A 23,748-nucleotide genomic window follows, 5' to 3' on the forward strand; every position below is an offset into this window, starting at 1 on the left:
CCCTGTTCCCTGAATGCTGCGATTAAAGGCCTGCTACCACGTGCAGGCTTTAAGCCTAAATTGAGAGTTGGATTCAGGGGTTGGGGATTTAGCTCAGTGGTAGAGCGCTTGCCTAGCAAGCGCAAGGCCCTGGGTTCAGTCCCTAGCTCCGAGAAAAAAAAAAAAAAAAAAAAAAAGAGTTGGATTCATGGGTGTCGAATGTGTCTTCCAGAGCAGAAATTCTGAAGTAGGATGTATGTGTATGTGTATATGTGTGTATATGTGTATTATATGTGTGTATATATATGTATATATGTATGTGTGCTGTATGTTTGTGTGTGTGTACATATGTGTGTGTGTATTATATGTGTGTATGTGTTTCAGTGTGTATATATATGTATATATGTATGTGTGCTGTATGTTTGTGTATGTGTGTACATATGTATATGAGTGTATGTGTATATGAGTGTATGTGTGTCTATGTGTATATGTATGTATATGCATATATGTATGTGTGTATGTATATGGGAATGTGTATGTGTGTGTGCATGTGTATGTATGTATGTATGTGTTCAGCCATGCACCTGTGTGATGGTTACACAGGTGTCAGCTCTCTTTTCCTGCCATGTGGGTCTCCATGTTTGAGACCAGATCATCAGGCTTGATAGCAAGTGATTTACCTGCTAAACATTCTTGATGACCCCTTCTTTATTTCATTGTTTTTACTTTTGGGACAGCATCTCACTGTATAGCCCTGATTACCCTGTAACTCACTATGTAGTCCAGACTGGCCTTGAACTCACAGAAATCTGCCTGCCACTGCCTCCTGAGTGATGGGATTAAATGCATGTGCCACCACTGCCCAACCTCATTTTTGGGGGAATGGGGGAAGGAGTGAGACAAGGTTACTGTCTACAGTCCTGTCTGTCCTGAGACTCAGGCTCAGAGACCTGCCTCTACCTCCCAGGTGCTGGGATTGAAGGTGTGCACCACCACACCTCTGTTCTTTTTTTTTTTTTTCGGAGCTGGGGACCGAACCCAGGGCCTTGTGCATGCTAGGCAAGCGCTCTACCGCTGAGCTAAATCCCCAACCCCCTTTTTTTTTTTTTTTTTTTTTTTTTTTCTTTTTTTTTTTTTCTGAGCTGCACACCTCTGTTCTTAATAACATTTTTTCTTTTTAGAGTGCACACATATGTTAGTATGGGTAATAATAATATAAACATCAGAAGGTAACTTTTGGAACTTAGATCTCCCCTTCTCCCATGTGGGTCACTGGTCTTGGTGGCAGGTTTCTTGTTGAGCCATCTTACGCACCCCTTTCTGGGTGAAACGCAGACCACTGTCCTATTGCATAGCAAACGTTGATTGACATATTGCCCTTCGGATACTGTTACTGAGTGTTCTCCAGCAGGGCAAACGACGACTTTGAACTTCTGATCTTCCTGCCTTCAGATCTCTAGAGCTAAATTGCAGCCTGCTCTTGTGTGACAAAACTTTTCCTGGGGAGACATAACACACTCCTCTCTACTCACCCCAGACCAGATAGGGGGCCCACAACAGATCAAAGTACAGATGTTACCAAGGGCCAACTTGAAGAACCAATGAGTTTTATTGAGGGTATGTACAGGAGCGTGGGTGAGGGGGTTACTCACGGGTGCAGAAATGACTCAAAGACCTGTGTCCCCAAGGTCCACCCCAGCATGGGTGACAGCTCACAGAGGTTGGGAACCTGAAGCACACTGTACAACCTGCAGGCAGCTCAACGGGCTGGAGGGGGTCCTTTCCAGGCGCATCAGTTGGTCTAAATTTTTCAGGCAGCTCGGCTAATTTCTGCTTCTTTCAAGCAGTTGGGCTGGTCTTAAGAGTCTTCCGTGAGGGGTTGGGGATTTAGCTCAGTGGTAGAGCACTTGCCTAGCAAGCTCAAGGCCCTGGGTTCTGTCCCCAGCTCTGGGGAAAAAAGAAAAGAAAAGAAGAAAAAGAGAGAGAGAGAGAGAGTCTTACGTGGAGCTCGGCAAAATGGTTTACTGGGTCAGGGAGAGGCCTAGTGGATCTGGTCAGTTTCAGGGAGTTCTTGATGTATTTCTTTTGTTTACTTTCCTGTTTAAGGAGCTCCCCTGCTGGATGGAATGTTTTGATCTTGGAGGAAACTGTTTCACAACTCATTGACCACCATACCTGGCTTCTGTGGTGCTAGGGACCAGGCTTAGGGCTCTGCACATGCTCAGCAGGCCCTGACGGACACTTCCAGCCTTCACTAATGGAGTCCTCCATTAAAGCGCAGTGCCCAGGGCGGTTATCACCGTGTCTAAGGAGCTGTCATCTTTTCCTGTTTTGTTCTGTTCTTCAGAGACACAGTTCTCATGTAAACCAGGCTGTCCTTGAACTCCAAACCCTTCTGCCTCCCTGTCTCAGGTCCAGGTGTGCACTGCTATTGGAAGACAGTGGGACAGATCTCTCGAGGGACACACTGGGGGGACTGTTTTCTCTAGGAGAGACTACCATTCATGTTTGCAGATGGCTGGGGCTTCACACGCAGAGCTTTCCCCTAATAGAACTTAAAAACCTAGGTGAGGAAAATGAGAATTAGGAGTATTTTGATAGGTGTGGTGGCTCATACATGTAATCTCAGCACCCAGGATACAGAGGCAGGAGGATTGACATGAGTTTGAGGCCAGCCTGGGTTACTGAATGAGTTTCATTCCAGCATGGGCTAAAGAGAGTGACTTCTTTTTTCTTTTTTCTTTTTTCTTTTTTCTTTTTTCTTCTTCCTCTTCCTCTTCCTCTTCCTCTTCCTCTTCCTCTTCTTCTTCTTCTTCTTCTTCTTCTTTTAGAGATTTACTTATTTCACGTGTATGAGTACACTGTCTTCAGACACACCAGAAGAGGAGGGCATCAGAGCTCATTACTGATGGTTGTGAGCCACCATGTGGTTGCTGGGATTTGAACTCACGACCTCTGGAAGAGCAGTCAGTGCTCTTAACTGCTGAGCCATCTCTCTAGCATGAGGGGCTTCATCTTAAAAAGTCAGCTAACGGGGTTGGGGATTTAGCTCAGTGGTAGAGCACTTGCCTAGCAAGCGCAAGGCCCTGGGTTCGGTGCCCAGCTCTGAAAAAAAGAAAAAGAAAAAAAAGTCAGCTAACTTACTAACAAATAATAATAATAATAATAATAATAATAATAATAATAATAATAATAATACTCCACTTAGGAAACTCTTCTTGGTTGATTTCTACAGCCCAGCTACTTGGCTTTAGATAGTGGGAAGTTTGGGAAACAAAACAAAACATGAATTTTTAACTTGTATTGCAGATGTATTACATCTGTAGTTACATCTATAAGACACGTCACATTATAGGTGCATCACAGTCCTGTGAGATAAAATAATATTGTAACTCCTCTGTAATACATAGTCATGAGCATGGTTTATCAGAGTTAGGATTTTATGTGAATGGGTGTTTTGCCTACATGTACATCCCTCTGTGTGCCCGATGCCAGCAGATGCCAGAAGGAGGGTGTTAGATGCCCTGGGATTGGAGTTACAAATGATTGTGAATCGCCATGTGGGTGCTGGGAATTGAACTCCAGTCTTCTGGAAGAGCAGCCAGCTATGAGGTCTGGTGTATTAACCCAGGCCTTAGTTCAAAAGGTCTTGTGCATGCTCAGTAGACACTCTACCCAACTGGGCTGCATTACCATTCCATTATAATAGCAATGCCTTACTGGTTAAAAGATGCATGCCAGGCAGTATTCTGAAAAGATCTCCCTGGACTATCTAGTCCCATCCTTCCTTCTCACAAGGGCTCTGAGCACCAAGTGTTCTCATTGTCTCCATGGACAGGGGAGGAAACTGAATGACATAATGTTTAACTGTGTTGCCCCAGATCGCAGAGCCGTAAGGAACACAGGCAACACAACTGAACCTGTTCTCTTATGAAAGCGCAAAGTTGGTGGATGCTCACTCTCAGCACGTGAGGGATGGAGGTGGAGAATTAGGACTTCAAAGTTATTCTGGGCTATATAGTTGATCTGAAGTCAGCCTGGGCTACATGGAACCCCGCTTCAAAACACCAACAAAAACTCACTCGTCAATAATAGAACTAATTTTAAATTACTAGTCAATAAATTACTTTCTCTTCTACTCTGGTTTTATGATATTCAAAGATATTATCTTTCTTCATGACCAAATAAGTAGGCCTGAATTTTTTTCCCCTGAAGCTTGTAATGCCTTCAATGTTCTGACAAACATTTACTTCTATCAAATATCTTCCTTAGTATTCAAGAAATATTCAGAGCTGCAGACATTGCTCAGTGGTTAAGAACCCTGACTCTGCTTCAAGAGGACCCAAATTTGGTTCCTAGAACCCCAATTTGATGGCTTCAACCTTATGGCAGTTCAGTTCCAGGGGACCCAACACCTTTTTCTGGCTTCTGGGGGCAGCTGTACACATATGACATACAAAAATAAATACAAATAAGTACAAATAAAGTAAGATGAAAGACAGATTAAGGCAAGCAATGTGACAGGCACCTGTAATTCAGTTCTGAGGAGACGGAGGCAGAAGGACCGTACCAGCATGCCATGCAGCAAACACCTTATCTTAATCAAAAGCAAAAATAAAGCGTCTATTTGTCTCATGTGTGTCAGGGGACCTGGGGGGGGTGGGAATCAGGCTTTTTTGGAAGAACTTGGGCCTAAGAATGCAGGAAGGTCTCAAGGCGGAGAAAAGCACAAACTTTTCAGCACCAGGGACAGAGCCACGGGCGCCCTCAGCACCCTGGACAGAGCAATTGATCGTGCCTGCAGGGAAAATCCAACCAAGCTAGAGTCTGACCAAGAGAACCCTGAATGCTCACCTCGTCTTTCTTCTTCCCTTCAGAAGACCTCAACCACCAACTTATGAACTTCAAGAGCAACTGTATAAGGAACAGTAAAGGCGTTACTTAACGGGACCGGGTTCTGTAAGTAAAATGACTTTGGTTGACACACTCGGACGACTCCGAAAAGATCTAACAGTCCCTAGCTGAGAATAGGACACTGTTAGTGATACTTTTTTTCGGCTAAGTAGCACAAGGCTACTTACTGTCATCCTTTCCATCCTCCAAAGCTCTATCTCGGAATTTTTACGCTCATGCAAAGCGGTTCGTAGAAAAGAGGAGGAAAATATTCCTCATGGTCATCTACCCCATCGTCCGTTTCCCTAGCCATCATCTTTTTTCCTCTCTCTTAGATAGGCATTTGCTCATGAACGTGCACTTACACATGCACAACTGCAGCGTGTGGACCACAAGAGATTCTACACACTTGTGGAGAAGACTGAATTCAGGATAAGCTGATGTCCCTGAAAGCAGGCTCTGTCCCTTTAAATGGGTTGTAGCTGTGGGGGAGGGGAACTGACCGGAGCTGGCATTGTCCAGTTTGAACTGAGCACCGGAAGTGAAGGGGCAGGGCCAGGGCCGTGCACTGAGCCCCGGGCCATTGTCCATCTTTGACCAGGGCAGTGGCCACCCCTCTGGTCCACCCTCTTTATCTTCTAGTAGGGAGTTTACCTCTTCAAATGAGAAGCTTCCCTATTCACTCTTTGCACACCAGTCTACCCCGGAGGGTAGAGCAATTTAGGATGGTGACTGAGAACAGGAGGGACTGGGAATCAGAATGTCCCGGGTCCTGGAGGAAGTGCCTCCACCCACCAATCTATTCTCTGCCACCAACGGATGGGACAGGACGGGACGCAGCAGGCAGGGGCCCGATGAGAATGCAGCTAGCAAAGAGGGCACTCTTCAGGTTTCCACATGCTCTCCCAGGAAGCTCTACCTTGAACCAACTTTAGGTGTAGGCTTAGGAGGGAGCAAAGGACTCTTCACACAGAATCAATTAGGAGTTTGTTTCTGATTGGGACAAACCCAGAGAAAGTGATGTTGAAATTTGGAGATGGAGACATCCAGTTGCAGCCCGAAACAGGCCGAGTTTGAGAGGCAGCACCTGGGTTAAGACAGATCAGCTCTGTGGGGGCTCCAGCCGCTTCCCTGCACCCCTATCCCGGCTTCCTAGTGTCCAGAACTCCAGGTCTATCTAAGCACACGGAGGTGGGGGGTGAGAGCAGGTCAGCGCCAAGCAGCCGGGTCAGCTCCGAGGCCTGAGGGGAAAGAGGGGGAGGGGCGCTGAGGGGCTGGGGGAGGGGAGGGCTCATCCATTTCTCCCTTGACAGGTGGTTTGTGTTTCTGATTGGACAGCGCCACCAGGCTCACACCTCCCTCCCCCAACTCTCTGGAATGTATAATTATCTGCCCGGGGGGTGGGGTTGGTGTGTGTATGTGTGTGTAAGTGTGTGTGTGTGTGTGTGTGTGGTCACGTGGTTATAAAACTACCCCCCCTCGGTCCCCCACCTGTGTCCGCTTTGGATACCCGCATTGAGTCCTCAAAGTGCAGGATCCCAAATTCTGGGGTACTGAAGACTTCTAGGGCAAAAGATCCCCATCTCCAGATGTGTGTATGTGGAGGGGGTGTCAAATCTCAAGGTTCTGGGAAGGGACACCCCAGAGGTGTCAGAGACCAGAGCAGTGGGGGAGGGCCGAAGCCAGAGTCAGAGGGAAAGGGAGGGGTAAGGAGAGAGGGGAGGGGAGGGGGCTGCCCGCGGGGGGTTGGGTCATTGTCTTTTAGAATTTGGGAGCCTTTGAAAAGCCGTGGGCCCTCCCACCGCTATTGTGCAGGGGAAGATGTAGCAGCCTCTTCTCCGAACCACCCCTTTGCCTCCGGACTTCTCTGGGGCCAGCAGCCGCCCGACCTGGGGCCCGGGGCCACGGGCTCAGCCGACGACCATGGGCTCGGTGTCCAACCAGCAGTTTGCAGGTTCGAGCTTGCGATTCAGCGGGCATACCTTAGGGTGCAGGGCGCCCAGTAGCTAAATAGAAGGGAGGTGGGAAAGTGTCCCACGGACTTGCCCGCGGGACCCCAAGTCCCCGTGGCCTCCCTGCTTCTTGGGGCCATCTCTGACTAGGGGAACCCTGGTGTTCCAGTGGCTTGTACGCGGAGCCCGTGGGGGCGGAGGGAGAGAAGAGGGGGCCTGTCCCCGTGTGCACGGGCAACTTGTTGTGGGAAGACAAGCAAAACTTTCGGGGCGTCAGCATCCTCGGTGTAAGCTTGGGGAGGCAGCTAGGACAGGTTTCTTCTTACCAGCCGCTTGGTAGCTGCCTCCTCCTGGGTGTCTATCCGCGGGCTGACCACCGAGATCTCCCAGACGGGTCCCTGAGAGGGCCTGCGATTCCTTGGTCCCCAGCTGATCACCTGGCCCTCCCTATCTCCAGGTGGCTGCGCCAAGGCAGCGGAGAAGGCGCCAGAAGAGGCGCCGGCTGACGCGGCCCGAGCGGCAGACGAGCCGCAGCTGCTGCACGGGGCCGGCATCTGTAAGTGGTTCAACGTGCGCATGGGGTTCGGCTTCCTGTCTATGACCGCCCGCGCCGGGGTCGCGCTCGACCCCCCGGTGGACGTCTTTGTGCACCAGGTGAGACTGATTCTGGAACTTTGCTAGAAAAAAAAAAAAAAAAAAAAAAGACTGGGAGTTCCTATGTATGGGCTTGGCTGGTGGCCCCTCCTGTCCGATTGGAGGAGATAAAGGACCCTTATTGTGCGTCCCTGTCTTTTCCGGGACACCCCAATTTTGAGTTTGTAGTAAGTGCGGTGGTGCAAGGAGGAGGCACTACTAACTACCAGCACCCCCTCCCCGCCCCCTTCCGGGAACCCCTCCGGCTTACCACGTGTCTATTACCTCTTTCCCCTGGGAAGGGAGCAGGGGGCAGGGAGGTGACCCCATGTGGCAGAAACTAAGGTTGTATTGTGCTTGCCGGTGGGGGAGGGCGAGCAGGCTGACCAGGGAAGCACATGCAGGGCCTGAGCCGGGTGCTAGCGCCCTGAGTTCTGAATTTCTGAATCTAGTTTACAGGGAGGAGAGTGAGCAATTTGCCACCTACCTACGGGCATGAACCTGCGACGTCAGGCTCTTCCCGTTTCAATACGGACCTCAGTCAGGTGGCCACCCAAAAGCCAGGTCCTGTGGCCAGTGTAGGTTTGGCAGATCCCGGAAGGATCAATGTGTAAGCTGAAAAGCTCCCCTAGAGGTCTGGTTGCAGATCAGGACTGGCAGGCACCTCTGGCTGTCCACCGGGTCCTGCCAGGAAGAAGACCTTAAGAGCCTAGGCCTTCATTCCTGGCTGTGGCAATCCCAAGTTCTCAGTTAAAGAAGGGCAACACGGTAGGGAGTGAAATTCAGTGTCGAGGGGGAAGGCGGTGGAGAGAGAGACTGGCCTCTGGCCCTATTCTCCTCAGCTTGGCATTTATGGCCCCAGACAGCCATTGATTGCTGTCCCTAACATTCCTAACCCTAAACAAGGAAGGGAGTATAGAGCCTTCAGGTTTCCCTCTTCCTGGCCATTCTCTTTCTTAATATCCTACGGGTGGTTCCTGTGGTGCCATTCCGCGGTGGAAAGGGAGTTCCTGCTCCGGCCCTTTCCACATTTGGTGGGTTAAGGCTGGACCAGGAAAGAAGTAATTGCTAATCCCTGGCCCAGGAGCTTGACACCCGGGCCGGGCAGGGAGGGGTTACTTCAGGGAGGTTAGCTTTAGGAGCTGTGGGGGAGGGGAAAGGAGGATGTGGGGATTAAGAGTTGGAGCCTGAGGGATGGCGTTCTTGAGGGGGAGGGGTGGGGAAGGAGATGCTGGGTGGACTGTTTAGGGGCTGCTGGGTAGGCTGAACGCGGCCCTTTAGTCAGGAGGTTGAGTGCAAACTAAATAGATTTGGGTTGAAGGGATTTAAGGACCAGCTCTTTGCTGTTGGTGTCCTAGGGTCACTGGGCCTTTGGAATATGTGCTTTCTTCCGGGACCTGTAGCAGTGCCCTTAACTTTCCTGCAACCCCCACTCCAATCACTACCACCAGACTGCTGGTTTCTGGATGGTGGCTTTGTGCCCCCCAATCTCATTTGCATATGTGAATGATAACCCACAGGAAGTAATTGTGAGACTGGGAATTGGCCTCTTTAGATCTATTAAATCACTTTATTACAGGAACCGGCTCTGACCGGCCCTCCTCAGCGGGTGGCAAGCCTCCCCCCACCCCCCCAATTGGTCCATTTATCTGATCACAGAGATTAAAATATTTCCTGGTCTAGAGATGGGCTGGGGTACTTCTTCAATTTTGGGAGGTTGGGTATGAAGGAGGTTCAGGACTTTCTTGACTCCTTGCGGAGGTTAAGTGGGGAGGAACTGGGGAGAATGTCCCTTCTGATCGGAGGTTCACTGGTGTTGGGACAAATGGAGAAGCTGTGCCTCCCTTAGGATTCATAGCCACTGGAAAGTTACAGGATATCTCTGGAAGAAAGCAGCAGTCTTCGGTACAGACTAGCTTGGAAACCAGCCCACATTTGTGGATTTTGTGTTTCATTTTTCTTTCTTTTTTTTTTTTTCTTTTTGAGAAGGGGGTCTCACTGTGTAACTGTGGCTGGCTTGGAATTTGCCCTGTCACCCAGGCTGGCCTTTAACTCGAGAGAGCTGCCTGCTTCTTTCTGCCTTCTGGATGTTGGGATTAAAGGCCTATACCCAGGTTCTTGGCTGGCAGCCATGTTTCAAGAACTCAGTTACCTCTCTGCTCTCTACACACTGTGACTGGTGTTTTACCATAACTTGCCTGGCCCACACCGTAGCAGTAAACTTGGTTGTTGAGCTGAGGTATCTCTTCAGGAGGAATGTGGTAGATACAGGTTAATCTCAAAAACTTGTTTACTTTGGAAGGGGGGAGTGTAGAGAGCGTAAGAAATCTCGAGTGGAACTTCTTCAGCTCCTGGACCCTGGTGATGGGGTAGGATTGCGTTGGGGTGGGGGGAGGATATTGTCTCAAGATGACCTTTGCCATGCCAGGGAGAGGGAGGGGTCAAGAAAGACCTTTGCAACATGGAGGTAATACAGTTCCCAACATCCTGTTAACCACTCTCCTTGTGCTGATTCATATCCTCTCTTTTTAATATTTTGAGACAGCACCTTACACTGTAGCGCAGGCAAGTCTGCAAGTCATTGTATAAATAGCCAAGGTGACGGATAGTTGAGTGACACCCTTTTACTTTGGTGTCACCAGTGCCTGACCTGTACACACTTCATTCTGTTCCCAGTAAGGAGTAGGCTGGGGATGAGGGGCTATGAAACAGGCTTCTCTTAATACCCATTTTATTCGGCCAAAGGTCTTTAGATCTTGAAATCTGGAATTGATTAGTAGTGAGAACCAAAATGTCTCCATGTCTTGCCAATGTCCCTCGGGAAGCAGAATCACTTCTCACTAGGAAAGAAAGGGTTAGCAAGATATTTGTGAATATGGCTAGAAGTCCCTGACTTTTTTTTTTTTTTTTTTTTTTTTGGAGCTGAGGACCAAACCCCGGGCCTTGCGCTTGCTAGGCAAGTGCTCTACCACTGAGCTAAATCCCAACCCCCTGACCACTTTTTAACTTTGGGTTTAACTCCAGTTTCCTGTGGTTCAAAATCTAAACCACCAAGATTTGTAGAAACTAGGAAATAAAGTTGTAGTGGTTTTCAGCAGCTCCTCGGAACGTTGCTATTCTTAGGACAGGCTCTTTGGTAGCACATGGTGATGCCATACCTGCATAGTCTTGATGATATACCTGCATAGACCCAGTGCTCAGATCACACGTGCGCACAACCATCTTCTGGCCCCAGTAGTTTTTATTGTTTTTTTTTTCCCCCCGGGGCTGGGGACCGAACCCAGGACCTTGTGCTTCCTAGGTAAGCGCTCTACCACTGAGCCAAATCCCCAACCCCAGTTTTTATTGGTTTTTTTTTTTAATAGATATATATTTGGCAAAGGAACTAAGCTGGGTCTAGAATCAAAAAATTCAATATTGACCCAGAAATTTAAGCAAAATCAGCACCATGAGCCCCAGTGGTTTGGGCCTTCAGAAAATGCCTGAGGGATGATAAATGCCACCCTCTGAGGGCCTGGATGGGGCTTGGGTTGAGGGCCATGTGTGGGATCTTGCCTTCCTGGTGTATAACACTGCACCTCCCTATTGATGCCTCTGCTGGCAACGTGAATGTCCTTTCAAGAGAAGAGCACGGATGTCTGGGTAGTTTATAGTTTGTATTTGTTCTAAGGTCTTATGGAACTTGGAGGATCAGCAGAAGACTCTGTTGTGTCTTTGACCGGAGGAGACAAAGAAGGGCCGTGCGTGAATGACGCAGCTTCTGAACTAATTAGGATAGATATGGTCCTGGCACCATGCAGTGTGCCCCTGTGTACTTGTATTCATGGGGTTCTCTGAACCCCAGAACCTTGGCTTCATCTTGGAATCAAACCCTGTCATGCCTATGTCATTGGGAAGAGGTGGCTTAGGAATGTGTTTGGGTGTTTTGTTTTTTTTTAATATAAAGTTAATATGAAGGAGTCCACATGGCACTTTGTCATTATGAAATATTTGACGCTCTCTTCTGAGGAGACATGCTTTTCCTGGGTAAAAGGCTTTCCCACCATTCCAAGCAGCGCTTCCCACAGGGTAAGCTTCTGCCTTGTGGGTGACATTGCTGCTCGTCCTGTTCTATCAGTGGTTTTCAGTGACGTGGTCCAGGGTAGCGGGCACACCCTTGGCTCAAACGTTCCTAATCTGAAGTTAAACTTCATCTATCGACTCTTTAATTTGTATGTATGTATTTATTTATTTATTCTGAGAAGCTGTCACCTATCTAGTCCAAGCCTGGGAGGAGTCAGAGTAGGAAACACTCGGAATTGTGTCTATTTTAAGCGTGATTTCACGTTGCTGACTTCTAAGTCAATGTGATGGCTTTCTCTATGGTTCTGAAATGAACTCCAGGAAGCTTTTCCCTCCCATTGGCACCCTGCACTCCTTGCTCATGGCCTAGGGTTGGGGAGGAAACACCCTTGTCCTTGGCAACGCCAGCATAAGGGTGGGAAGGACCCAGAAAACCAACCACCATGAGGAGCCGAGGTGTCATTGCGAAAGCCAAGTGTCCAGGCTTCTGAGCCTCCAATGGGCTGAGGCACCATCTGGTGGAGATCTGTGGAGGAGCATTTGGCCTGGGCCGCTCAGCAGAGGTGAATGGTAGTTAACCTTAGGTGGGGACATTTATGATACCAACCGCTAAGCCTCTAGCAGTTGAAGCTCCCGATGAAGCCTTGATGCCACAGTATCTGTCACTACACTGTGGTACGAGTGTTGAATCTTTGAAATGAAAAGGTATTATTTAGGGGTTTTAAGAGTATATCTAGAAAAAAATGATATCTGACTTGCCCTGTTAGTCTATCTTACTGGCTAGCAAAACCAGGCTCGTGGCTGTGGGCCCAACACTTTTCCTTTCTCCATTACTGCCTTCAAGGTCCTTATTTTTATCTCAAGCTCCTGTCCGGGACACTCCCTGGCTCTCCCAAATATATACTTGGCTGGTCTCACTTCATTAGGGTGTCTGATCAGATTTCTCTTCAAGGCATTTGGGAACCTTCTGGTTGGGATGCTGCATGGGTTTGAGTATTTAGCTCCCTGCTCGGTCTAAGGTAAAACATCTGATAGGCATTTTGGTTCCTAAACCTAGAATTGGTCAGAGGCTATATGGGGTCGATCAGAACTGGAATGGTGGCTCTCTGTGTGCTAGGGAAGAGGGAAGAGCCCTGGTCTTTGTCCTGATAAACTAGTAGAGGTGCAGGGAAACTCTCCCATAAAGAGAAGTTGGTGAAATGAAAGGTGTGTGGGAACTGGAAGAGACCAGATAGTTCTAACTGTAGCTTTGGCTGATTCTTCGGTGCACATTGATGTTGGGCTGGGGGGTTCGATGTGGGGGCGGGTGGGGATTCGGTAAAAGAAAGAAGCAGAAGCCAGGAAGTGCTTGTAACTGAAGAGAACAGTGGGGCTCCGGGGAGGAAATGCTGTAACTGTCCTGAGTGTCATCTTCCCCCCTGCAGTGGCCCAAGCGGGCTGCACACCTAACTTCCACAGATTGGAAAAGGAAAATGGGATTCCTGCCCCTCCTCCCGCTGAAATATTTATCTGCTGTGGGAAGGACTTGGCTGAAGGCGCCATAGGGGAGGCCTCCTCTCTAGTCCATCCTGGAGGTACGGGTAGGACAGTTGGGAAGGAAGATGGCTGCTAGTTGACCAGCAAACTTCCCCTTCCCCGGAGTCTGACTGGGGAAGAGGTTCAGAGTCCTGTCCTCTCATCCCAACCCTAGTTGGAAGGAAGGAAGGAACTGGTCCGGTTTGAATGTGGGGGGAGGGTGGGGGTGAGCCATCCTAGGGGGATCTGTGCCCTGGAACTCCAGGAATCTGACCACCAGAACCAACCAGTGTCAACCCTTTGTTCCCCGGGGCTGGGCTCTATTGGGGGAGCTCGGGCCATGCCCCTCCCCCCCAGGCCTTTTCTTTTTGGAGGGGATGGGAAGAGGGGCGGGGCCCTGCTTTGTGTGTGGTTAGGGGTGGACTGGGGGTGGTAGAAGAATTTCAGGCTCCTTTTAGATTCTGGCCCTGGGAGTCTGGCTTGGTGGGGCTGCACACTGATTACCTATCTGATAAGAGAAGAATTCGAACTATGTTTTAGAAAGGAGTGGGGGAGGGGATGGGCAGCCACCCCTGGAGACCACCAGTTTAAATCCTGCCTAGCCTCTCCCGTTGAGGTCCTTGCAGAGGCGGTCTTAAGCAGATCTTCAGTGGTGGGGGCACGGAGGGGGTCAGTCAATCTCTTCACCTTACCTACTCACACTGTCCCTTTGGGCTCACTAGTGTAGGAGTGGGTGGAGTAGGGAGGAGGTTGCTCTCCGTAAATCGGACCTCATAGAGGGCTGTTTTTTGAGTTCCTAAGAATGGTTAGTAATAAAAAGAGTTCTCTGAGCGTCTCAGCACTGGGCTCTTACTGTTAACCTGTTTCCATCTAGCCTGAAAGGTGTAGGTAATTGGCACTCCCTGAGGATTTATACATGGCTGGTGAAGTGTTAACTACTCTTCATGCATAAAACCCCACAGCACAACCGTAAAATCAGTCTATACTCCATTTTACAAATGAGTGAGGAGGGAACGGGCTCATAGACCCGCTTCTTAATCGCTTGTCTTCTGCATCACAGCTGGACCAGGGAGGGCTCCTGCTCAGGCAGGAATCTCCTGGGGAGAGAGAGTTGGCTTGGCTGCTCCAGCTCCTCTCCAGCCAGTGCCTCTTTTAGGAGACTTTTAGGAGGTTTTCGGGTAGTTTCTGTGCGGTGGGGCTGAGAGATGGGTCCTTTCAAACATTAATTTAACTCCTGATTTAAGGTTTTACACCCTTGCCCACATCAATTTGAGACTGGAGGTCACCATGCCTTAGATATTCCTGTGTCTAAAACATTGGAAGTGAGGGATGGTCTGGTTAGAGTATTCTTAGCAGTGTGTGGCCCTGGGTTCGATTCCCAAGCACCCTTCATAAAAAGGGAAAGAACACAACCTTGCAATATTTCTATGACAATACTTCTTGGACAGTTATAAATAATCATGAAGTGTTTGCGTGTAGTGAGACCAGGCCCGTCAGATTCTGGATCTAGCAAAAGGTAATGCTTGCACTAAGATGCCTACTATGGGCCTACATCTGTTATTCCAGCATTCAGGAGACTAACGGTGGAAGAGCTGCCGTTCAAGGCCAACCTGGTCTACATAAGCAAGGTTAAAAGAGCAGGTCTCTGACTTGAGGCTGCCTGGTCGACATAGTGAGTGGTAGGCCAGTCAAGGGATAAGGAGAAAACTACCACTTACCCATTTTTCTGAGGAACCTCAAGCTCTAATTGGAGAGCTTACATTTGAATGAGCCTAGCAGCTGAATGTGGAAGCTTTGTTTTGTGTACTATCAATGGAATTACTTTAATAACAAAAGTTAGGATGGTACAAGAGTCCTAGTGTGAAGTATTTTGCCAACTAGAATATAGTAGGGGCACATGCTGATGCTCTCAGACAGTCCTGGTGTGTGTGTGTGTGTGTGTGTGTGTGTGTGTGTGTGTGTGTGTGTGTGTGTGTGTGTGTTTGTGTGGTGTCTCTGTATAACCATGTCTGACCTGGAACTATGGAGACCAGGATGGCCTGGTTGTAGATCTCTGCTGGGATCAAAGGCATGTACCACCACACCCAGATGTTTTCTTTGTCTTTTGCTGGAAGTGAGAAAGAACCATTGTATGTTAGGCAGGCACCCTGCCTCTGGGTCCCAAGTCTTGGGGGGACTCTTCTCTGTTGACATAGTCGGATATTCTGAATCCTTTACTCTAAGGGCTGGGAGGTGCTGTTGCCTACACTAATGAACAATGGCTCTGGTGTGTGCTAAGGCGATAGCTGTGATTCTTGGGTCCTCTGATGACTAGCATCCCCTGGTTTGTTTTTGTTTGTTGTCATTTTTTTTGTTTTTAAGTCAATTTTTTAAAAAATGCTTATTTACTTTACTTATATGAGTATACAGTCACAGCAGAAGAGGATGTTGGATCCCATTACAGATGGTTGTGAGCCACCATGTGGTTGCTGGGAATTGAACTCAGGACTGAGCAGTCAGCATTCTTCCGCCACCGAGCCATCTCCATCCCTGCATCCCCTGCTTTTTAAAGGGGCGAGGCTCTTTGCAAACTGTTTATACAGTTTTGGTGCAACTTGTGATGTTTCCAGGAAACCAGTGTATAGAAAGTGCTCTAAATCCTTATTTACATTCCAAATCAAATACTATATCATCTGTTTCCTTGTTGGGCATGTGCACCTGGTCCCTGCTGCCCAAGGGGCTGAGGCAGGAGACTCTGGAGCAACTTGGGTAACAGAGCAGCTGGCCAAAGAAAGGAAGAAAAAGGGTGGGGGGCAAAGAATAAGCAAACCTACCTTATAACCCTGGAATACAGGTGTAATTGCAATACCTTGGGGGCTGAGGCAGGAGAATCATGAATTTAAGGTCAGGCAGTAGCATAGTAAAACCCTGTCTCAAAAACCTAAAACTCAAAACCTACAGGGCAGTGGTGTCAAAACCTTTAATCCCAGGACTTGGGAGGCAGAGCCAGGTGGGTCTCTGTTTGAGAGTTTAGGTCAGCCTGGTCTGCAGAGTGAGTTCGAGGACAGCTAAGGTTACAGAGAAACCCTGTCTCTAAAAACAAACAAAAAAAGAGGACACAAATCCAAACCCATACTTCATTAATTCATCCCAAAAATGTGCCAAAAAAGAGGTACCAAAGTGTGGCATAAAAAATAAATTTGTTGATTTTTTTTTTTTCATGCTTTTTAAATTTGGGGGATGGGGAGCACATGCCGCAGTGTGCATGTGGAAATCAGAGGACAGCTAGGGGGAGTCTGTCCTTCCCTCATGTGCATCCCAGAAGCTAAACTTGAGTTTTCAGCTTTGGCAGCAACTGAGTACCCACTGTGCCATCCTGCCAGCCCTTTAATATAACTTTTAAAGTAGATCTGCCATTCTAAGTGTTCTGGCCTTGAGGCTACTATGTAGCCCAGGCTGGCCTGCAGCCCCAGCTGGTGCTTTCTGTCCAGGCTCCCTGAATGCTGGGATTGCAGGGTAGGCAGAGGCTTATTTGTGCACTTTTCCTTCAAGTGGGCAGTAGCTCTTTGTAGGTTTGTCTGTCTGACATTTTTTTCTTTCTTCCTTTCTTTCTTTCTTTCTTTTTTTTTCTTTTAAGAATTGTCTATTGGGGGGTTGGGGATTTAGCTCAGTGGTAGAGCCCTTGCCTAGGAAGCACAAGGTCCTGGGTTTGGTCCCCAGCTCCGAAAAAAAAGGACAAAAAAAGAATTGTCTATTGGGGCTGGGGAGATGGCTCAGTGGTTACGAACACTAACTGCTCTTCCAGAGGTCCTGAGTTCAAGTCCCAGAACCACATGGTGGCTCACAACCATCTGTATTGGGATGTGATGTCCTCAATATACAGTGTACTCACATAAAATAAATCTTTTAAAAAAACTACTTATGGGGTTGGGGATTTAGCGCAGTGGTAGAGCGCTTGACTAGGAAGCACAAGGCCCTGGGTTCGATCCCCAGCTCCAAAAAAAAGAACCAAAAAAAAAAAACTACTTATTTTATGCATATGAGTACACTGTATAACTGTCTTCAGACACACCAGAGGATTCCTGGAATCTCTTCCATTTTAATCCTTATCGTGAAACTGACTTCAATTTTCAGAAACACTGTCTTTATGATTTCAAACTTAAAAGATTATAGGAATAGACAAAATTTCTCAATTCTTCCCCAGATTTTGCCCTGGTTATTGTATTTTTTTTTTTTCTATTCTTTTTTTTGGAGCTGGGGATCGAACCCAGGGCCTTGCGCTTGCTAGTCAAGCGCTCTACCACTGAGCCAAATCCCCAACCCCTATTGTATTTTTTTATTTCTGTTCGGTTTTATTTGTTTTTTGGAGTGGCTGGTTCAGGAGGGTTCTCACTACGTTGGCCTGAAATGCATCTGTGTGTGTGTGTGTGTGTGTGTGTGTGTGTGTGTGTGTGTGTGTGTGTGTGTGTGTGTGTGTGTAAATGTCAGACTGGTTTCACCCTAAGAGATCCACCTGCCTTTGTCTCCCAAGTACTGGGGTGAAAGGGTTGCACCCCCAAACATGGCCAGTTATATCATCTTAGTGACTGTAAATACAGCGTTCAGTATGTTTCTAAATCTTTTCATGTGTATTTCCTAAGAAGGGACGGTTCACTTATGGTGGAGAGGGGTTCTGTCTTGTCGTTTGAGATAGGTCTCCTCGTGTAGTCCACTCTGGCCTCACTCTGGGGTGACAGGCGTGTGCTGCCACACTCGGCTCGGACGGAGTTGGGGTTTCTCATCTGTGAGATGGGAGTTCTGTCACTTTTCTTCCTGTCTCACAGGGACACGTCATAGGTTTGCAGTTTTGTTTTTTGGCTCAGTAATGAAGGCAAATAGTAAAATCTCGCCTTTCCATCTGGTAGAGCAAGCTGCACATGGAAGGTTTCCGAAGCCTCAAGGAGGGTGAGGCAGTGGAGTTCACTTTTAAGAAGTCTGCCAAGGGTCTAGAGTCCATCCGCGTCACTGGCCCTGGTGGCGTGTTCTGTATTGGGAGTGAGCGACGGCCAAAGGGGAAGAGCATGCAGAAACGAAGATCCAAAGGAGACAGGTACGGCCAGGAGGGGAGCGCCACTCGACTGCCACTGAGATCCCATTGCCAAAGGTAACGTAAGCTGTGAGACTAACCATTGTGAAGTGTGGCACTGGTCACAAGGACATTAGAAGCAAAGGTTATAATGCAGATCTGTGTGTGATGGGGTGAGATGGTATGTTGGGGATCCACAGGACTGGAGCTTCAATTGGTTACCCTCTGCAGTTTTGCTATGAGGCTTAGAACCTCTTAGCCTCTGAAGAGATAATATAATTCGGCTTTAAAAATTCTTTCTTAGACTGACATGGTTACACATGCCTTTAATCCCAGCACTCAGGAGGCACAGGCAGGATTCTTGAGTTTGAGGTCTACAGAGGAAGTACCAAGACAGCCAAGGCTACCCAGAGAAACCCTGTGTCAAAAAAAACAAAAAGTCAAATCAAAACAAAAAGATCATTCTTTAGCCAGGTTAGGTGGTACAAGCTTATAATGCTAGGACTTAGGAGACAGACAAACGATGAACCTCCGCCAGTTCAAGGCCAGGCAGGAGTGTAGAGTGAAACCTTGACTTAGAAATGAATGAATAAGCAGGTAAATAGGGCTGAAGGGATGGCGCAGGAGTTAAGAGCACTTCCCTCACAGAAGACTGAGGCAGGCTCATCTCCGCCCTCACGCTGTACTCCACAGCTGTGACCTATTTGTGTTCCTTTCAGCTTTTCCAGTTGGTAACTGCAGGATCATCTACAATGTTGCAGGATATTTGGATCACATTGGGAACCCTGAGGTTGTGAACTGGAGAAAGCTGTTTCTGGTGTTGAGGTTCAGCCCTAGCAAGCACCTTTAACCAACCCAAGAGCTTCCTGTTTACCATGTAAACAAGAGCTAAACAGTGAGGCTGGGCCTTAAAGCCAAGCTAGGAACCTGTGGACTGTGGACAGGGAGGTAGAGAGGGAGAGGGAGAGGAGAAGGAAGGGGGAGGGAGGGCGTGTGTGGAGATGGCTCAGAGGTTAAGAGCACTGACTGCTCTTCCAGAGGTCCTGAGTTCAAATCCTAGTAACCACATGGTGGCTCACAACCATCTGTAATGAGATGTGATGCCCTCTTCTGGTGTGTCTGAAGTCAGTAACAATGTACTCACATATATAAAATAAATAAACCTTTAAGAGAACCCAGGGAAGAGAAAGGAGTTGAAGGAGCTTTTTTCTTGAGCACAGCTAGAGTAGAAAGATCAGCTGGGTGCTTCCTCTGCCTCTGAGCTAGCAGGCTTTCCCTACAGCGGCTGGCTCCAGAATCTTCCTTTGGTAAAGCAAATGTTTGGGGTTCTGTTTTGAAAACTATGCTATATAGATCAGGAAAGGGAAAAGCTTTATACTCAGGAGCAGAAAATAGTTTACCAGGGAGGGGATGATTATAGTGATAAGCACAGGGGGAAATGTCAGCCTTTAAGGAGGCTTCAAATGTTTCCCATGTCTCTCTCACCAGTACCATTTTTACCATTTTGTCTCATGCCAGGTGCTACAACTGTGGTGGGCTAGACCACCATGCCAAGGAATGCAAGCTGCCACCCCAGCCCAAGAAGTGCCACTTTTGCCAAAGCATCAGCCATATGGTGGCCTCATGTCCACTGAAGGCCCAGCAGGGCCCCAGTTCTCAGGGAAAACCTGTCTACTTCCGGGAGGAGGAAGAAGAGATCCACAGCCCTACCCTGCTCCCAGAAGCCCAAAATTGAGGCCCAGGAGTAGGGGTTATTCTTTGGCTAATGGGGAGTTTCAGGGAGGAGGCATCAATCCGCAGAGTGGAGAAAGTGGGAATCGGGTGGGTTGCGTGGGTAGCTTGCACTGTCATATGACATCTCAGGCCGGGGTTCCCAGTGTCACCCTGTCTTTCCTTGGAGGGAAGGAAAGGGTGAGGCAAAGGAACTCCTACCACGCTCCATCTAGAAGCAAGTGAAAGCTTTTGTGGGGAACCACCCTAGAATCTGCATGCTTTATCTGAGGCTCTAACAGGCTCTGCTGAGTGGCTGTTACAGGGGAGAAGCCCTTCTGTAGAAGGCTGTGTGACAGTTCCCTTGCTAGACAGGATGTGAAACAAGTGTCAAACCAAGATTAATGAACCTAACCCTCCAGCTTCTATGTTCTGTAGAAGAGACTCTCAGGTTATTTCCGCAGGGCGCTTCCTCATAACCCAGTCCTGCCATGCTGTGCTGGGAAGAGTCCCTAGCAACGGGTTGTGATCACAGGCAAAGAGGGTGGTTGGGGGGACAACTGCAGACCTGCTGCTCCCACCTCACTCCCAGCCCTTTCTGGGCCAATGGGATTTTAATTTATTTGCTCCCTTGGGTAACTGCACCTTGGATCCCACTTTCTCCAGGATGCCAACTGCACTATCTATGTGCGAATGACGTATCTTGTGCGTTTTTTTTTCTTAATATAAATATTGGGTTTGTATTTTTGTATATGTTAATCTTAAGGCCCTCATTCCTGCACTGTGTTCTCAGGTACATGAGCAATCTCAGGGATAAGTCCGTAGCAGCTCCAGGTCTGCACAGCAGGAATACTTAACTTTGTTTTGATCACCATGGAGACCAACCATTTGGAGTGCACAGCCTGTTGAACTACCTCATTTTTGCCGATTACAGCTGCCTTTTCTGCCATAGCGTCCTTGAAAAATGTCTCACAGGTTTTGATTGAGCTGCCCCGAGACTTGATCTGGTTTTGGCAAAACATAGGAAATCAGTCTAAACCGGAAAGGGTGGTATAGAGACATTAAAAAGCCGGGCGGTGAACGGCGCAAGAGTAACTTTCCATACCAAATTCCTCCTTTTGCCAGATTAATCTAAGCCTGCCATGCACAGCAGGGTGTGTTTGTGTGTGTGTATGTTGATTTTTTTTCAATGCAAATTTATGAGGACGAGGTGTTTTTTTGTTGTTTGATTGCTTTTTTGATACTGGGGATTGAACCGTGGGCTTCATTTGTGCTAGGAAGTACCCTGCCACTGAGTTATCCTGGTAAGGATGCAATTTAAGACCGATATCTTATTCCCACATTGTGCTGTCCAGATATGGGAACATGAGGCAAGGACTCAAATCCTTAGCCTTTCACAATCTTGGCTTCCAGAGAGACTCAACGAGTGTGGGCCTCTGTGGCAAGTGTCCTGCCCTGCTGTAGTGTGATGGTTGATAGCTAACGAGGGGGGGGTAAAGTTTCGTTTACGTGCTTAGAGATCACCACAAACCTACCTCACTGTGTTGAAACGGGACAAATGCAATAGAACACATTGGGAGGTGTGTGTGTGTGTCCGATCCTGGTTTCTTGTTTCCCCCAAATGCTGCCCCCACCCCTAGTTAATTGTATTCGTCTGGCCTTTGTAGGACTTTACTGTCTGAGTTGGTGACTGCTAGGTGGTCTAGTTGTGTAAATATAAATGTGTTGGTCTTCATGTTCTTTTGGGGTTTTATTGTTTACAAAACTTTTGTCGTATTGAGAGAAAAATAGGCAAAGCATCTTTGACAGAAAGTTCTGCACCAGACTACACCATCTGAAACCGAAATGTGGGGTCCTCTTCCCAAAGTGAGCCTCTGGGAACCATGGCTTTCCCTCCTGTGCTCCTTCTGTCTCCCACTCTGGACCACAATGACCTTACAACCAGCCCCTCTTCTCCCTCATAAGAAAACTCAGGCTCAGCTACTTCTTTGAGCTTCTCTACAGCTTTCGAAAGACCTATGTAAAAGTTCTGAAGAAGCCATGAACTTCATTCTCTCTCCCCCTTGTTCCCTAACTCAGTGAGGAGTTTTGGTTGGTGCTTTTGAGACCGGGTCTCAGGTTCTTGGCTATCCTCTGGCCTCAGACTCCTCTGTGCAGGGACTGAAGGTGAGCCCCTTCTCCCTGGCGAGACCATTTCATGGTGTGATTTACCTTTGGACAGATCCAACCAACGTAATCTGTCACCCTTAGGTAGAGAGAAGCAGTTGTGGGGCCTTCCACATAGAAGGTGGAATTCGAAGATCAGGAAGGGACTATGAATGTACGTGCAGTTGAGACACTCAGGAACTTAATGCCGGTGCAAGAAACTTATGTCAAAGTGGCCACAAGATTGTTACTAGGAGACGGACGAATGTATCTCCATGTTTACTGCTAGAAACCAAAGCTTTGTGAGAAATCTTGAATTTATGGGGAGGGTGGGAAAGTGTGTACTTGCCTGTCCTTTCCCTGATATCTTTCCTGAACTGCAGGAGCTAAGCCCCCTGGGGCTTTGGTGACCCCACCCCTGGGGTGTTTTATTTCATGGTTGAGTTTTGCTGTCCCCGGGTACTTATATTCCTATCGTATAATCATTTTGTAACACATGCTGACTTTACCTTCCCTTCTCTTCCCTGGGAAAAATAAAGACTTATTGGTACTCCAAAATTGGTACTGTTCTCTCATCAGATACTTAAAATGCTTTTCTCTTCACATAATCCCCACCTCGGATTGGGAAGTCACAGGACCATTAAGTTTTCCCCTTCCCACTTTGTTAGGGATGAATCTTGAAAGTTCAGCCCTTGTAGCACCTCATTACACTGGATTTTTGTTTCTAGTTAAGGCCTCTTGTCCCTTCCTTGGAAGCTGCCACATTCAAGAGGGGATTAGAGGCCTGGCATGCATAAGAATGGGGGTGCCTGTGCCACTGGCTGGGATGAAAGGCTGGGGCCAGGGCTTAGGGCATGAGACCCTAATAATACTTTGTCCTTTCCTCCTCAAAGCCCTTTACAAATCCTAATTAACCCCTTGCAACACCCCAAAAAGGAAAGTACCATACAGAACTGGGGAAATTGAGGCCAAAGGAGATTCTCTGACTATAAACCAATATTTTGTGATACAGTTTGCTAACTTAAACATCCTCTAATGTACAGGAAGATTTTCAAAGGAAAGGTGGGGGGGATACTTTACGAAAGGGAAAACTTGACTAAGTATTAACAGGAAGTGGATTAAATAAATCCTCAAACTGTTACCAGAGCAGGGGGTTTGTGACCCTTTCACTAATTGCACCAAAAGTTAAAAACCCAGCGGTGCTAACTACTAGGCTTCAGTGAGCTAAGAGCCTTCCTGGGAAATGGTACTGCTGGCAGAAGCTTCACAGCTCACAAAGGAAATACAAGTGTGAGAGCTGATGGCTGGGGCACTCATCCCCATGGCTTTGCTGAATCATGTTCTGTGCTTTCCTCGGGTAAAGGTGGCATCTTACCCTGTGTTCCTGAGGCCAGAGGGAAAATGAAAAACAAGTTCGTTGGGATTGTGAAATTCTATTACAGATAGAAGTATGATTTGAAAGAAATTGCAGTTGCATCAGATCCTGAGAGTTCAGTTTTTGGCTTTTTTTTTTTTTTTTGAGAAAGCGGAACAGCTTCTGACCTGTATCATTAAATACAATAAAAGGCAATGGATAATAATTTTGAAGAGCTAGGTCTCCTGAAGTCCAGTCTAAGCCCAATTTTTTGTGTTCGGTATCTAAAAGTCCTTCAAGACTTGCTATACATCTAATGCTTTTGATTTCTTACACAGCCCCAAAAAGCTCACGCAGGTGGCATTTTGTATGTTTAAGATTGTTTCTATTTCTGGGGTTGGGGATTTAGCTCAGTGGTAGAGCGCTTGCCTAGCAAGCAGCAAGGCTCTGATTCGGTCCCC

The 23,748-nt window shown here is 47.8% G+C and overlaps 1 protein-coding gene across 1 annotated transcript; it reads left to right on the plus strand.

Moving 5' to 3' along the window:
- The first annotated feature begins 6,711 nt into the window (after positions 1 to 6,711).
- On the plus strand, positions 6,712 to 19,895 carry Lin28a (lin-28 homolog A). Its single transcript, XM_032888240.1, has 4 exons — positions 6,712 to 6,826; positions 7,282 to 7,478; positions 17,918 to 18,102; positions 19,597 to 19,895. The coding sequence occupies exons 1-4, from the start codon at positions 6,796 to 6,798 to the stop codon at positions 19,811 to 19,813; spliced, it is 630 nt and encodes a 209-aa protein (XP_032744131.1). The 5' UTR covers positions 6,712 to 6,795; the 3' UTR covers positions 19,814 to 19,895.
- The last annotated feature ends 3,853 nt before the right edge of the window (positions 19,896 to 23,748 follow it).

This window comes from Rattus rattus, chromosome 1, assembly GCF_011064425.1.
Source record: "Rattus rattus isolate New Zealand chromosome 1, Rrattus_CSIRO_v1, whole genome shotgun sequence".
Lineage (NCBI taxonomy): Eukaryota > Metazoa > Chordata > Mammalia > Rodentia > Muridae > Rattus > Rattus rattus.

Coding starts and splice junctions, on each gene's coding strand:
- Lin28a (XM_032888240.1), top strand. CDS start 6,796: ATGGGCTCGGTGTCCAACCAGCAGTTTGCAG. Junction 7,479..17,917: donor TGGACGTCTTTGTGCACCAG/GTGAGACTGATT, acceptor TCCATCTGGTAG/AGCAAGCTGCACATGGAAGG. Junction 18,103..19,596: donor CGAAGATCCAAAGGAGACAG/GTACGGCCAGGA, acceptor GTCTCATGCCAG/GTGCTACAACTGTGGTGGGC.